Here is a 14,475-nt window from a genome sequence, read left to right as displayed (position 1 = left end):
AAAAACATCGGCTATCTATCCGTTACTAATCGGCAAAGATTTGCCGCCGTTTTTGGTAATTCAAAAGAGTATTACAGCTTTTCTGGTACAAGTATCACATGGCGTTATGGATTTCTATATTTTTATCACAAACCCGTGACTTGTGACAATATTCGTTGTGAGTGCCAAGCAGTAGTGACTGAACTATCGGTTATTGAACACGCTTCCCAGCGAATGCAAAATTTTCATTTTCGGCAATAATTAAAAAATCCACGAGTGCAAACAAATTTGAAGTAATTTTCCTAGCAAACATATACAAACGAGCCCAAAAGCTATAGACTCGAAACACCAAAACAAACGGAAGGAATTGGAAAAGGAGAGCGACGACGATCAATCATATATTCTGCCTCAACTGCCCGTGTGTGCGTGCGTGTGTGTGGTAGTAGTAGTATTTTTTCATTTCTGTTTTCGCTGTACGTGCGGATTGATTCATATTGTTTCATTACGTGAGCTATTTGCAATATTGTACACACTGGGCCGAGGACAAAGCCAATCGGATTTCTCCCATGAAACCATGAAACCGAGTTTATTGTTTATTTGATTTATGCGTTAATAGATGCCGCCTGCAATGTAGAGCTGCTGATGGCCCCTTTTGTATGGGGGCCGCGGCCAATGAATCTACAGACCCAAAAAAGAACAAAAAAAAACCAAGGAAGGCAGAGACAAAAACAAATTGCGCCGTAGGTGAAATGAAAAGCGCCAAGAAGCAACAGCGAATACGTCAAATATCTCTAATCTCCAATACCAGTGCACGCTAAACGTGTGTGCTCAACAAAAAATTCTGGTGGCCTCCAACAAAAGCAACAGCAACAAGAAACATCCGCTGAGGAATTGACAACTGATACGTAGAATTATGAACGTAGAGAGCCAACTGAAGACACCGCTAACGCACATTCGAAATCTGGTCAAGCACGTGAACAAGCGAAATTTTAATGAGAGCAGCGAGCAAATAACTCAGGTAGGTGCCCAAGTTATTCTACCAAATTTTCCATGAACCATTTCCAATTCATTTTGTCAACAATAACAACAACATTTTGAAGGGGGGTGGGGGGTTTAGTGTTGCCAAACCGACAACATATCGCACCTGGCCAACCAGAGTTGCCAATTGTTCGCACTCACGAATGGGCTATTGCCATTTCACTCGCTCGTGCATTTTTGCCGACGCCATTACAGTTTTTTGGTAAAGGCAGCTGAAAAAATTTCTCTGCACGGCGTTGCGCGTTTTGTGAGCGTTTTGTTTAAGCTAAAAGTTTTCTAGAATGTGTAAAACCAGGCAAATTGTGTGCGCTTAGCCACGCACGTGTTTCGTGAGTTGTCGGCAGTGCGAATTTCGCAGCGTATTAGTGCGAAATCGAGTTGCGAAATTCGAATTGGGAAGCCCAAGCCAAGCGCAGGGCTTTTCGGCCCCGAAACTTCTGTTTTTTCATTGCCAATCGAGAGAAACCAAATTGTATAGTAAGTTCGTGGGACAAATTGCGTGGGAATATCAATTGCGGCCGCTTTCTTTTCGCTAGAGTTGCAATATGTCGCACTTTTTCCTGTGACCCCCTTCCTTTCGCGCACCGTCATGCTCTCTTCTCTCCTCACCCATGTAACGTTTCGCCAGCGTGTGCGAGCGAGTGGGCGCGTGTGTAATTTGTTGTGGAGCAGCTGCGACGGCGGGGCCACAGCTGTTGTCTCGCTCCCCCGCTCGGAGTGAGGCCTTGATTCCGGACTCCGAACTCCGGATCAAATATTTCAACAGTTTTGGATCCGCAGGGGGGAGGGGTATATCTAGCCGCCTGGCAAAGTTTTGCCATTCAAATTAGTATCATAACAAATACTTGGCTTAGAATGGCCCCATTTGTCCAACAATCCCTTAAAAAGTTATTGTTTTTGGGACAAACAATGCTACAGATCCCGTTTTCTTGACAGTAAATGGCATATTCCCCAAAAATTGTATTAAAAAAATGATAATAACAGTTTTGAAATACTCAACAATCTATGTTTGCCATTTAAAAAGCCTGATAAGTTTCCAAGTTATTCGAACGGTCTACCTTTCGAAGAAAGGTCTAGGAATTTGTTGGATTCCATGGAGCAATTATCGGATAGAAAATACATTAACTAAGCTTAAGGATACCCAATTTGTGCCCCTTTAGTTATAGCATTCAAGATAATCTCAGAAACCTGTGAGCCCAACAATAGTGCACCTAAACTGGAATTCCCAGTGATCAAATTCATGTTTTAACTAACCCTCTGGTTGTGCTTTTTAAAATCCAATTATGTAAAGTTTTTAAGCGGGAAAGAAATAATGACTACATGGATTTACTTTTGAAAACAGTTGCCTGGAATTAAAAATAATCCCTCCAAAATGTTACTTTACATCTTGCCCTGTATCCGTAAACACATATCCAACTGTACAGAGAAAAGTTCAGACACTCACAGAACATAATAGAAACTGTCAAAATTTCCAAGTTTGCGATGAAAATCACATAAAAAAAAAACCCCTGGTCACCGCAGAATCTGAGGAATCGTTTGAAACATAAACTGTCCCTTATACAGTGATATGTGTCCCAGATTGCGGGCAGTCGCTGTCAAGGCACTTATATTGGCTTTCCAACCCTACGCAATGCAGCTCTTCGATACTAAACCATACGTTACTGATAGTATTTACGACATCTTGCAGTTCGTTAAAGAGCACGGCCTGGAAGCGGATCGCAGCAGCCTGCGCCACCTGTTCTCCGTGATCAACTTCAGCGATCTCGTGCCATCAGTTACGGTCCAGCTGCAGGCGAAGCTCCTGGGCATCCAGTTGGAGCGTCAGCTTCACAGTTCCTCGTTTGTGTCCAACATCTGCTACGCTTTTGACCAGTTCTTCGCCAGCAACCAGAAGGTGAGTTGAGTGTACAATGCCCACAAAGTGTTGATTACTTATGGATACTCATTCCTGAGCAGTCCCTGAAGCCTGTTGCGGTAGCGGATCTCGTTGGCCAGGTCGCCCGACTGACCGGCATCAACAAGGTTTGTGAGTGCGTCTTTGCCTTGGCCTTGACCCACTCCTCGTACACAGAACTCAAACATTCTGCCAGGAACAACCTAAAAGGTAGCCTCAGCGAACTGATAGACTCTTACTTGGGTAATAAAGGAACCGGCCCGGCTGACAGCGGTCTCCGGGAGATCTCCTTCGATCTACTGCAGTATTTGTTGTGCTGCCTTAGCGAGTACGTACAACCGCAGGTGGAGGCACAGTTTTTGGTCAAGCTTCGGGAGGAGTTTCCGCGCCAGGCGGTACCGCTGGTTCTAGCGCCGTTCCTTTACGGCTCGACGACGGCGACGATTGCGGGAGCAGGTGCCAGCGAAACGGATGCGGAGGCCGAAGCGACGACTAACAGCAACAGCTCCAGTTTCGAAGCAGATGCTTTGAACGAGGTGGGAATCGAGGATATTTATGACCATTTAAGCGAGATAATATTCACCAACCAGGTGCGTAAGCCACTTATTGAAAAAGACAATTCGCTAATTGAATGTTATGTTGCAGGGCAAAAATAATATTATGGACACATCTTGGATTAATCTAATCCTTGAAATCGGTTATGAATTTACATCGAGCGTTGAAGAGTGTAAGAATCATTTGTGTTCCCGTGAGCGAGAACGCGCTGAGCTTCAGTCCAAAGATGTCGCCAAGATCGTGGGTCTTATGTGCCGAAGGCACTCGTCCCTGCTCGATTGTAATGTGAATCTACCGACGCCGGCGAACTTCTGGCCTGGTCAGGGACAAGGCGGTGGCAGCAACAGCAGTGGCTCTTCGCAGACACAAATCACTCCGCAGCAGCAGACCCCGGGCAGCAGTAACAACAACGATGGCAGCGATGGCAATTCGTCCAGTGATAAGAAGGACAAGAAGGAGACGACGGAGGCCACGCAAACTTGGAAGCCAGATGTCTTTGTGCAGGCGCTCAAGGAGGTGGTGCCTCAGCTCAACTGGAAGGACGTGTGCATGGGTAACAGCTAGATAATTGTTTCGCAATCGCCAATCTATAGGAATATCATTCTTCATTTTTAGAACTTGATCATCCCGAGTTCGTGCTGAAGGATCGCATCGGTTTGGAGCTATTGCTCACCATCCTTCGGATGGCCACTGGCTCTAACATATTTCCACATCCAGAATGCATTTACCGTCACTGGGCAAACACGGAAGGTCAGCTGTCGCTTATCGCGACAATGCTGAAGAACCCGGATCTCTTCTCCTTCGCCGACTTTGTATTTAGCCAGCCAGCGTTGGATGTGCTTAAGACGGCTCCGGATGCGGACAATAAGGAGATCTCGTCCTGGAAGTCGCTTCACCTGGTGGAGGTGCTGCTCTCCATTGCGGACAAGGGATACTATACGCAGGTCCATGAGCTATTCAAGTTCCCAGCGCAGAACTGTCCCGATGTGCTATTTTTGGCCTTATTGAACACCAGTCCGCCGATGACGCCACTGCGTCAGGATCTGTTTAACCAACTGATACCAACGTTCCTTGGCAACCATCCCAACTCGAACGTGATCTTGGCCAGCGCCTGGAGCTCGAACAACTTCCAACTTCGGTCCAATATCATGAATGCTATGTCCGAGTGGTATCTCCGAGGCAATGAGTTCGATCAGGTGAAACTGTCGCGCATCCTGGATCTTGCCCAGGATTTAAAAGCGCTATCAGCGCTGCTCAACGCTCGTTCATTTTTATTCATTATCGACCTGGCTTGCCTTGCCTCTCGGCGCGAGTACCTGAAGCTGGAAAAGTGGCTTACCGATAAAATTCGCGAACATGGAGAGCCTTTTATGCAGGCTATAATCAAGGTTCTGCACCGCCGCTGCCCGCAGGTTATCAACGCCAAAGTGCCAGAGGACCAGCTGCCTCCCAAGCAGGCGCAGCTCTTGCCCGAGACAGTTACCACCATGATCAACTGTCTGCAAACGTGCATCAATAACTGCATGCAGCCGGAGATGGTTGAAGTCATCATGCAAATGACCGCGAACGTGGCAATTATGGCTAACAAGGCACGTGCCCAACAACAGCAGCAGCCAGGATTGGTTCCGCCGCCTCCACCAACAATTCTGCGCGGCCATCGAGGTATGGATCTGCCTGGAGGCATAGTCCCTCCGCCACCGCAGCAACCGTTCTCCGGAAACCTCAACGCGCAGATGTTCGGACCAGGAATGGATCCGCTGACGAATATGTCCAACAACTTGGCCGGCCTCAACCTCAGCGGCCCGAACGGAGCATTTAATTTTGGCAACATGCTGAGTAAGTGGCATTCATAGGCAAAGAGTGCTTAATCTATCACAGATGCTCCTTTATCCTATCTAACGAAATTCTACGTGCAATTTCAGCCTCTCCATCGCGTCTGATGACTCCGGGAGCCAATCCCTATCCGCTGAACCTCATGCAGATGCCGCAGGCTCCGCCACCACCCAATGTAGGAAACCTAGGCCGCATGCTGCCAGGGGGTCCACAACAGCAGACACCAACGCCGACTCCAACGGCCCCCAATCCAAACAACCCTGTGATGGCCGATCTCCAGATACCTGTGTCAAAGGAAGTTGAAGACGAGGTCAACTCATACTTTCAGCGCATCTACAACCACCAGCCGAATCCAACGCTGTCCATCGATGAAGTGCTGGACATTTTGCAACGATTTAAAGAGTCAAGTAACCGGCGCGAGCAGGAAGTCTTTTTGTGCATGCTGCGCAATCTGTTCGAGGAATATCGCTTTTTCTGTCAATACCCAGAGAAAGAGCTTCAGATTACTGCGCAGCTATTTGGTGGCATTATAGATCGCAACCTGGTGCCCACTTTTGTTGCCCTGGGCCTTTCTCTGCGCTGTGTCTTGGATGCCCTCCGCAAGCCCGATGGATCTAAGCTTTACTATTTCGGTGTGACGGCACTGGACAGATTCAGAACTCGATTGCACACCTACAACAAATACTGCGAGCATATCCGCTCCATTCCTCACTTCTGTGACTTCCCGCCGCACCTTATTCAGTATGTGGAATACGGAATGCACGGCCAGGAGCCGCCGCCTCAGAAGTTGATTGGACTCAGCAATACTATTCCCTCGGCGATATCTAGCGGACCAGGAACGGAACCAATTTACAGGAATAGCTCCATGTTAGGTATGAGAAGAATATAAAACAAGTCGATATACGACATTAATATAATTAAGTAAACACAATGGACACTAAGGCGCTATATTATAAAGAATCAATTTCCGCATGGAATAACGTTGATTTCCACTCTCTCTTCTGTAGGTAATATGCCCGCTGCCACCCCGGGATCGGGACCGAAATCAAGCGCTGCTGTGTCGCATGCCACGAGAATGAAGTCCATCGCCAATGCCACCAATATCGACACACTTTTGGTGGCCAACCAGGAAGAGAAAGTGACTGTGCCACCCGAGCCTGTACAGGACAAAACTGCCTTTATTTTCAACAACTTGAGCCAGCTGAACATACCGCAGAAGTGCGATGAGATAAAGGAGATTATGACCAAGGAATATTGGCCGTGGCTAGCGCAATATCTGGTCCTCAAACGCGCATCAATGGAGTTCAACTTCCACACACTCTATTACAACTTTTTGGATGCCCTTAAAAACGGCGAGATCAACCGATTCGTAACCAAAGAGACCCTACGCAACATCAAGGTACTCTTGCGCTCCGATAAAGGAGTTATTAATTTCTCCGATCGAAGTCTGCTTAAGAACCTCGGACACTGGTTGGGCATGATGACCTTAGGTCGCAATCGCCCCATCCTGCAGTTGGATCTGGATCTTAAATCCCTTTTGGCTGAGGCTTACCATAAGGGCCAGCAGGAACTGCTTTTTGTGGTTCCTTTCGTAGCCAAGATCCTTGAGTCATCCGCCAAGTCTCGCATCTTCCGATCGCCCAATCCATGGACAATGGGTATCATGTACGTGCTTGGTGAGCTTCACCAGGAGCCAGACCTCAAGCTGAACCTGAAGTTTGAAATCGAAGTACTCTGCAAAACACTTAATCTGGAGTTGGCCAAGTTGCGACCAGTGATCTACCTGAAGGATCCCAATCGAACTCATCTGATTGAACAGATGTCGCAACCAAAACCGAAACAACTAGAGCCAGTAGCTGCACCAGCTCTACCGCGTGAACAGCAATCCCCGGCACAACCTCCACCGCCACCACAACAGCAGCAACCACCGCAGCAGCAGGTACCTCCACCGCCATCCACCGCGGACGTGGACGCCCAAAATGCTGCCGCTATGATGATGGCAGCAGGCGGAGCTAATAGTACTCCTGGATCGGTATCTTCGCCCAATCTACCCACCGATTCCAACCAGGTGGCACTACCGCCACCGGAGCCGCGCTATTCATACGTGGACGTAAACGTGAGCAATTTCCAGCTTATTGGTCAGCAGTTGGTACTGCCACCCAATACTCCGTTCCTGCACGCCAATCCCGGAATCAAACACATTGTGGTCAACGCCGTGGAGCGCACGATAACCGACTGGTTGCAGCCTATTGTGGACCGAAGCATCCGCATTGCCTGTGCCACCACCGAGCAGATCATCCGCAAGGACTTCGCCCTAGATGCTGACGAGAACCGAATGCGCACTGCCGCTCATCAGATGGTACGAAACCTTGCCGCCGGCATGGCCATGATTACCGGTAAGGATGAGATAGCGCGTGCTATTAGCCAGAATCTGCACAAGGCCTTGCTGTCGGGTCTAAATGGGATGCCCAGCATGGCTGAGATCCAAGCTGCTGCTATGCAGTTAGCCAGCGAAAATGTTGAGCTAGTTTGCGCTTTCATTCAGAAAACATCTGCTGAAAAGGCAGCCGCAGAGATTGATAGGCGTCTAAGCACCGATTTCGAGACCAGAAAAATTGCTCGTGAAGAGGGCAACCGTTTTGTGGACGCCCAGATCCTCACCTACCAACAGGAGCGTCTTCCAGAAGCAGTGCGCATCAAGGTGGGCGCAGCTCCAGCTACACTTTATGCTGTGTACTCGGAGTTTGCTAGAAGCATACCTGGCTTCCAGCAGATGAGCGATCGCGATATTGCCCTGTTTGTGCCCAAGCCGACGGATTTGTCTCAGCCAAATGTGTTTGCTAATGATGATAGCAGCATGGTATACGGGGAACTGGCAAGCAAAATGGAGACCTTCATGAACACTGCAATCGGAGTGCCGACACTCCAGATCCAGGCTAGCAAGATGCACATGCTCCTCAATGCCCTGATGGCGACGCGTCGACTGCGTGACCAAGAGTCTGCCTTTAATCTGCTGACCCGCGCGGTCGAAGGCTTGACCGAAGGATTGGTCAATATGCATGAAAACATGGAGCAAATGAAGATGTACCAAAACATCCATCTCCGTATCCTTGGCTTGTTAAACAACAGTTTCGGTGCTCCAAACACAGAGCGAGCGGTAACCAAGTGTTTCTTCGATATCCGAGAGGAGGTGCGATACAACGTGGAGGCAGCTCGCGCTTTGATTACGTCGCACTTTGTCAATCTGAATCAGTTTGACGGAATGCTACGCGACTGCATGGACAACGGAAACAATTATGTGGCCATATCGTTCGGTATCGCACTGCTGGAGCGCCTCATCATGGACGATCGAGTGATTAACATTGTTTCGGACAACGAATTCATGGCAACTGTTGAGCTTCTAGGAAGGCTCACTCAGCATCGCCACCGGTATCCAGAATGCATTGTGAATGCTATTGATACCCTGTGGAGCGGAAACTTTAACACGAGCAGCGACTACAGCCCGTTCAACGGCAATGATCGTTATCTGTCGGGAGCCTCCCATTACATCCACTCCGGCATGCATCACGTAAGGGTAAGGACAACAATATCATTTGAATTTATTAACTAAGGAAATTTTTATTGTAGTCATGCGATACAGATGATCCGCCGGGCTTACAAGAGAAGACGGAGTTTCTGCTTAAGGATTGGGTTGCACTGTACACGCAACAGAACCAGCAGTCTACGCGCGATGCACGCAACTTCGGTGCATTTGTCCAGAAGATGAACACATATGGAATCCTGAAAACGGACGACTTGATCACCCGTTTTTTCCGCCAGGCCACACACATTTGCACGGATGTGGTGTACAGAATGTTCGCCGAGCCGAGTTTACCAATCAACCAGGCCAAGAACAAGATATTCCAGTGGATCGATGCGTTCGTCCATCTGATCGCAATGCTCGTGCGACACTCAGGCGAAGCAGGTAATCCAACCACCAAGATCAACCTGTTAAACAAGGTGCTGGGCATTGTGCTGGGAACACTAATTAAGGACCATGAGATGCGTGGCGTGAGCTTCCAGCAGGTTGGCTATCATCGCTTCTTCATGATGCTGTTCATGGAGCTGTGCACGGCCGATGTGATTCTCGAGTCCCTGATGCACAGTATTGTGTCGGCCTTCGCCTACACATATCACTTGTTGAATCCCAGCGTGGCTCCCGGCTTCTGCTTTGCTTGGTTGGAGCTCATTTCGCATCGCGTCTTCCTGGGCCGCATCCTGGTCCAAATTCCCGGGCAAAAGGGCTGGCCGCTTTACGCTCAACTGCTGCAGGACCTTTTTAAATATCTTGCACCCTTCTTACGCAACACTGAGCTCGGCAAACCAGTCCAACTTTTGTACAAGGGGACGCTACGTGTTCTACTCGTTCTGCTTCACGACTTCCCGGAGTTCTTGTGCGACTATCATTTTGGGTTCTGTGACACCATCCCGCCCAACTGCGTCCAGATGCGTAACATCATCCTGTCGGCGTTTCCGCGCAACATGCGCTTGCCCGATCCCTTCACACCCAACCTAAAGGTGGACATGCTGTCGGACAGTAGTAATGCACCTAAGGTGCTCAGCAGCTACATTATGAACATCCAGCCGCCGAACTTCAAGAAGGATTTGGACTCGTACCTCAAGGCCCGGGCGCCAGTTACTTTTCTATCGGAGTTACGCGGTCACTTGCAGGTGACCAGCGAGCCAGGAACTCGTTACAACATGGCACTGATGAATGCTCTGGTCATGTATGTGGGAACTCAGGCGATTGCTTTGATCAGGTGAGTTCTAAAGGATGAGCTACTCTGCGAAGTGGTTTCCTAATCGAGTTGAACATTTTTAGAAACAAAAACTTTGTGCCCAACACCTCGAACATAGCACACAGCGCCCACATGGATATCTTCCAGAATCTTGCTGTTGATTTGGATACGGAGGGTCGCTATCTGTTCTTGAATGCGATTGCGAACCAGTTGCGCTATCCCAACAGCCACACGCACTACTTCAGCTGTGCGGTGCTGCATCTGTTTGCCGAGGCCAACTCGGAGGCAATTCAGGAGCAGATCACTCGCGTACTTCTGGAACGATTGATTGTGAACCGCCCGCATCCTTGGGGACTGTTGATCACTTTTATTGAGCTGATCAAAAATCCCATCTACAAGTTCTGGGACCATGACTTTGTGCACTGTGCGCCAGAGATCACCAAGTGAGTTGGCCTGATTAGATGGCTTTTCTGTTAATCACATTGATTCACTATAAAATTTCCGCTAGGCTCATTATACGTAGTTTGTAGTAGATTTGCATTGCACGCAAATAACAAACCCGGCTTTATCCATTTCTAACCCAAATTTTTACCTAACTTACATTTTACCACAACTTCTGTTTTCAGATATTTCGGTGAATGTTTGATTGTAGTTAAGCGGTTTGAGAATTCAATTGGCATTCAGTGTGCATCGTAGCAAGAAATCAAGATCAGATCCTAAAGTGAATCAACCAGTCCCATTCCTCTCATTTTGCATGTTACCTTTCTTTGTATTCGTTTGTAAACTCCTATTTTATACAATTTAGCATTAATCTGTGAAAATATAACTTTTTAGTAAGCAAATCACTACTGGGGTGCTTTCCACAAAGCGAAACGACTTCATATTAAACCGCAACGTGTTTTCCATATTCCGTAGGCTCTTTGAATCGGTGGCCCGTTCCTGTCTGGCCAAGTCGAACGTCACCCAGCAGTTGAACATGCCCGTCGTCGATGGCGAGGGCCAGGAGGTAGCCACCATCAACTGAGAAAACGCCACCGTCCGACGCTTCTGCCTGGAGGTCTGCGCGAGACCCAGACGCAGGCAGTAGCTGCCTGGGCAGCACACCACCACCACCACCCACAACACCACACAGTACAGCGTTCATTGAATTCTACTAATCATTACTGTGTTTAGTTCTTAGCAAATCGTTTTAAGGAGACAGTGAAATCAGCAACAGCACACACAAACATTTACAAAACAACCGCAACAATAAGCATAGGGAAGGGAAACAGCAGGCCAGGCCAACTGGTGCGCTGTGCCGGAAACCGAAATTCGACATGTATTTAAACGAACGGAAGCGATATTTTAAATGCCTCCCCCCTCCTCGTGGGGGAATGTTACAAATTTTTAATTGAGTTGTATTATAAATGGTAGATGAAGGCGTTAAAGTGTTGATGACAGATACTGTGTAAAGAAATCAATCAAACAGAGAAACAGAAAAGCGAAAAACAAAAGAAAAAAAACGAAAATCGAAAAAGGGAAAAATATTTTCTACAAAAAAAATGGCAAAATGTACAATGAAAAAGCGAAAAAACTAACAAATGCGAACGGTGACATATGAAATTTGTGTACACATATTGAAAAGCAAAGGAACCAGGTAGCAGAGACCGAGCAAACCTACTCTCAACGCCGCTGAGAGCGATATTTATAGACGTGAATCGAATCGGAGAGAGGAGAGGAGGAGACGGAGAAGGAGAAGCCGAGCAGAAAGTTGAAAAGATCCTCAAGTCAATACTAATTCGAGTTGTCAAAGTAGCTTACCTCCCCAGCCAACTCAACGATGTATCATTTGCAAATTCGTAACCTCTAAGAGTCCCTCAGTTAGTCTACTCGTATACGTTAACTTTTTAAAATGTTTCCGCACAACAACAAGAGCAGCCACTGCAACATTAACCAGAACCAACCAATGTTTGATCTTCTTATACGCAATATAAGCGATACGTTTTGTTTTAACCTACATTATTTTATGAACTGATTATTAACTGAAATGGAAATACATTGAACACATCTAGCTTGTTAAACGTATAATCGATCCTCCATGTAAAGATAAACGCTGTTAGAATCAGATAGATGAGTGAATGTAGAGAGAGAGCGCGGCGCCGAGTCGAAGCCATTATCTATGTAGATCAGATCTTTATATAAATATATAAAATATGTATTTCTTAATATAAATACGTAACGTAAAACGAGTTCGATTGATGCGCGTAGTGGGTGAACGTGGACGTGGAAGTGTAAGTGGAGAGGGGAGCGAAGCGAGATCGAATCTAAATTCATTATCCTACGTTAGGCAATTTGCGAGTTATGTATGTACATGTACGTGTTATTCAGTCCCTCATCCACTCGACACTCAGCAGCCTGCAGCAAAGCAACTCTATTAGTTTGTAGTCTACCGCAAATGAACATTCATTGTATTTACGCAAGTCAAATCTATTTTGAATTAAACTGAATTGAAGCCTGAAGCCGAGCAAAGTGCACATGTAGAAAGCGAGAGAGAGGAGAGTAGATGGTGGAAGAAGGGCTAGCTTTTTAGCCAAAGGCCCAACTCATTTATAGACTAATTCCGTTTGCAATGGCTAAGAAGTATGTATATGATGGATGTACAGACATTCGTTCACCGATCGACCGACACATTCATTAACGAAAGCTGCGACACAAGAAACCACAACAAATCTACATTGATAAATAAAAATCCATTAATATCGATATAAGTAAAAGTACGCATTAAGAAAACAATATATATATATAAAAATTAATATGTATACAAAACAAATATTAAATGTATAAATGGCAAAATTTTAAAAACCCCCGCGTTTCAGCTACTTTGTTCCCTTATGGCCCTAATGTGTATCTGCGACCACCATGTGTGTGTGTGTGTGTGTGTGTGGGCAAGCACTTAAAAAAGCTCGTTCCATTGGAGCAAAGGCCCCACATACGTGGCTAGTACATATGTAGCCCATTTCCGCACCCTGGCTTACATAACCCCCATATAGACACCTACCCCCCTCCTCATTCTTTTAGCTGGTTGTTGGGGCGCATTTGGGTTAAGTAAACACAAACGTCGATAAATGCGGAGGGAGCGGCCGCAGCTTGGAAAGCCGAAATGTACGGCTGTATCTATTGTGCGACACGAATTCAGCATTAATTGAAATGCTGCAGTCATCGCAGTGTCCCCGCCGCCGCTTGTTTTCGTTGCCAATTCACATGAATTTGTCATAAGGCTGATAAACGACGATTGTGTGGAGTGCACTCTTCAAAAAACTAGCAAAAGAACAATCATATTTTCCTCTCTCAAGCGCTATAGTTTTCGTCTCTACTGCATTTTTTAAATAAACATATAGCTTCCTAATAAAAGCTTAAGTGATTAAGCTTAAAGTTTATAACACTTCATTGGCAATTCTTTCGGTTGACTAGGCTATTTTTTGTCGAGTGTATTGTGTAGAGTAAAAAGTGCCCACCGAGCTGCAGAAGTGTGTGTGTGGTGGCGTATCTGTGAGAGCGCTTGGAAACAGAATGTGGCACACTTAGCGCTCTGCCGACGTCGCTGCGCAAAAGCAAAAAATTCCCCTACTGCCCTGGCCGTACATTATGTGGCCCCCAATCCGCGTCGCATGTATCCGAAAGATACAAAAGCGAAAGAGCGGCGCTGCAGCTTTGTGGCTCTACATGGCCATTTGAATCGGCTTAGAAGTGCGCGCGCGCCGTGCGAGAGAGACGGATATGGAGTTTCGTTAAAAAGCTCGCCAGTTCAGTCCAGTTTGCTCCAACACAGTCACGTGTTTTTTGTATCTGTGACGGCGTATCTTTGTATCTTTGCGGCAAGCTTCTTGGCTGAGTCAGCTAAAGCAGCACCATTAGTTGTGAGCACATTTTGTGTATGCTGCCATTAGTTTTTTCTCTTCTTCTGTCCCTGCAGATACAGATATACATAATTGGTAGAACCCCCCCGCCGCCTTCCGTTGGAATATCCAAGAACCCGACCGCAGCTGCATTTCTTTGGAGCTATTTGGCCCCCGCTCCCTCCCCATTAGCCAGCACTTGGGTCTTGATGACCCAGTTTCAGTTTCTCTAGGCCCGTTGCACTGCCGCTTTGGCCAAAAACCCTGTGATTAGGTGCAGTCCAGTCGAAACTGGGCCTTTTCTTGACCGCACAAATCGAGCCTCGGTAAACTGAGGCTCCTCTTAAACAGAAATCGTAGCGGAAATTGCCCGAAAATAAAATTCTGTCGCAGGCCAAGTGAAATCGGAAATGGAACACAACCCATTACCAAATATTTCTGTTCGCCTTTCGGAATCGTCAATCATCGCATGTTGACACCGAATGGGAATCCTAATTGAATCATTCGGAAGGGGGTTGCAATG

At 47.0% G+C, this 14,475-nt stretch overlaps 1 protein-coding gene across 7 annotated transcripts; it reads left to right on the top strand.

Moving 5' to 3' along the window:
* The first annotated feature begins 193 nt into the window (after positions 1 to 193).
* On the top strand, positions 194 to 12,918 carry LOC117136453 (CCR4-NOT transcription complex subunit 1). Of its 7 annotated transcripts, none has more exons than XM_033297375.1 (10): positions 194 to 997; positions 2,705 to 2,911; positions 2,974 to 3,501; positions 3,557 to 4,019; positions 4,082 to 5,302; positions 5,389 to 6,171; positions 6,307 to 8,867; positions 8,927 to 10,098; positions 10,161 to 10,520; positions 10,993 to 12,918. In XM_033297375.1, the coding sequence occupies exons 1-10, from the start codon at positions 893 to 895 to the stop codon at positions 11,099 to 11,101; spliced, it is 7,509 nt and encodes a 2,502-aa protein (XP_033153266.1). In that variant the 5' UTR covers positions 194 to 892; the 3' UTR covers positions 11,102 to 12,918. The 7 variants fall into 7 exon arrangements, with proteins under 7 accessions (XP_033153266.1, XP_033153268.1, XP_033153265.1 ...); XM_033297377.1 differs by lacking the exon at positions 10,993 to 12,918 and adding an exon at positions 10,704 to 10,922 and having other exon boundaries at positions 6,307 to 8,873; XM_033297374.1 differs by having other exon boundaries at positions 195 to 997; positions 6,307 to 8,873; positions 10,993 to 12,575.
* Positions 12,919 to 14,475: the final 1,557 nt, after the last annotated feature.

This window comes from Drosophila mauritiana, chromosome 2R (assembly GCF_004382145.1).
Source record: "Drosophila mauritiana strain mau12 chromosome 2R, ASM438214v1, whole genome shotgun sequence".
Lineage (NCBI taxonomy): Eukaryota > Metazoa > Arthropoda > Insecta > Diptera > Drosophilidae > Drosophila > Drosophila mauritiana.
Note: the sequence above shows the minus strand (reverse complement) of the source record. Positions and strands in the feature narration are given on the sequence as shown.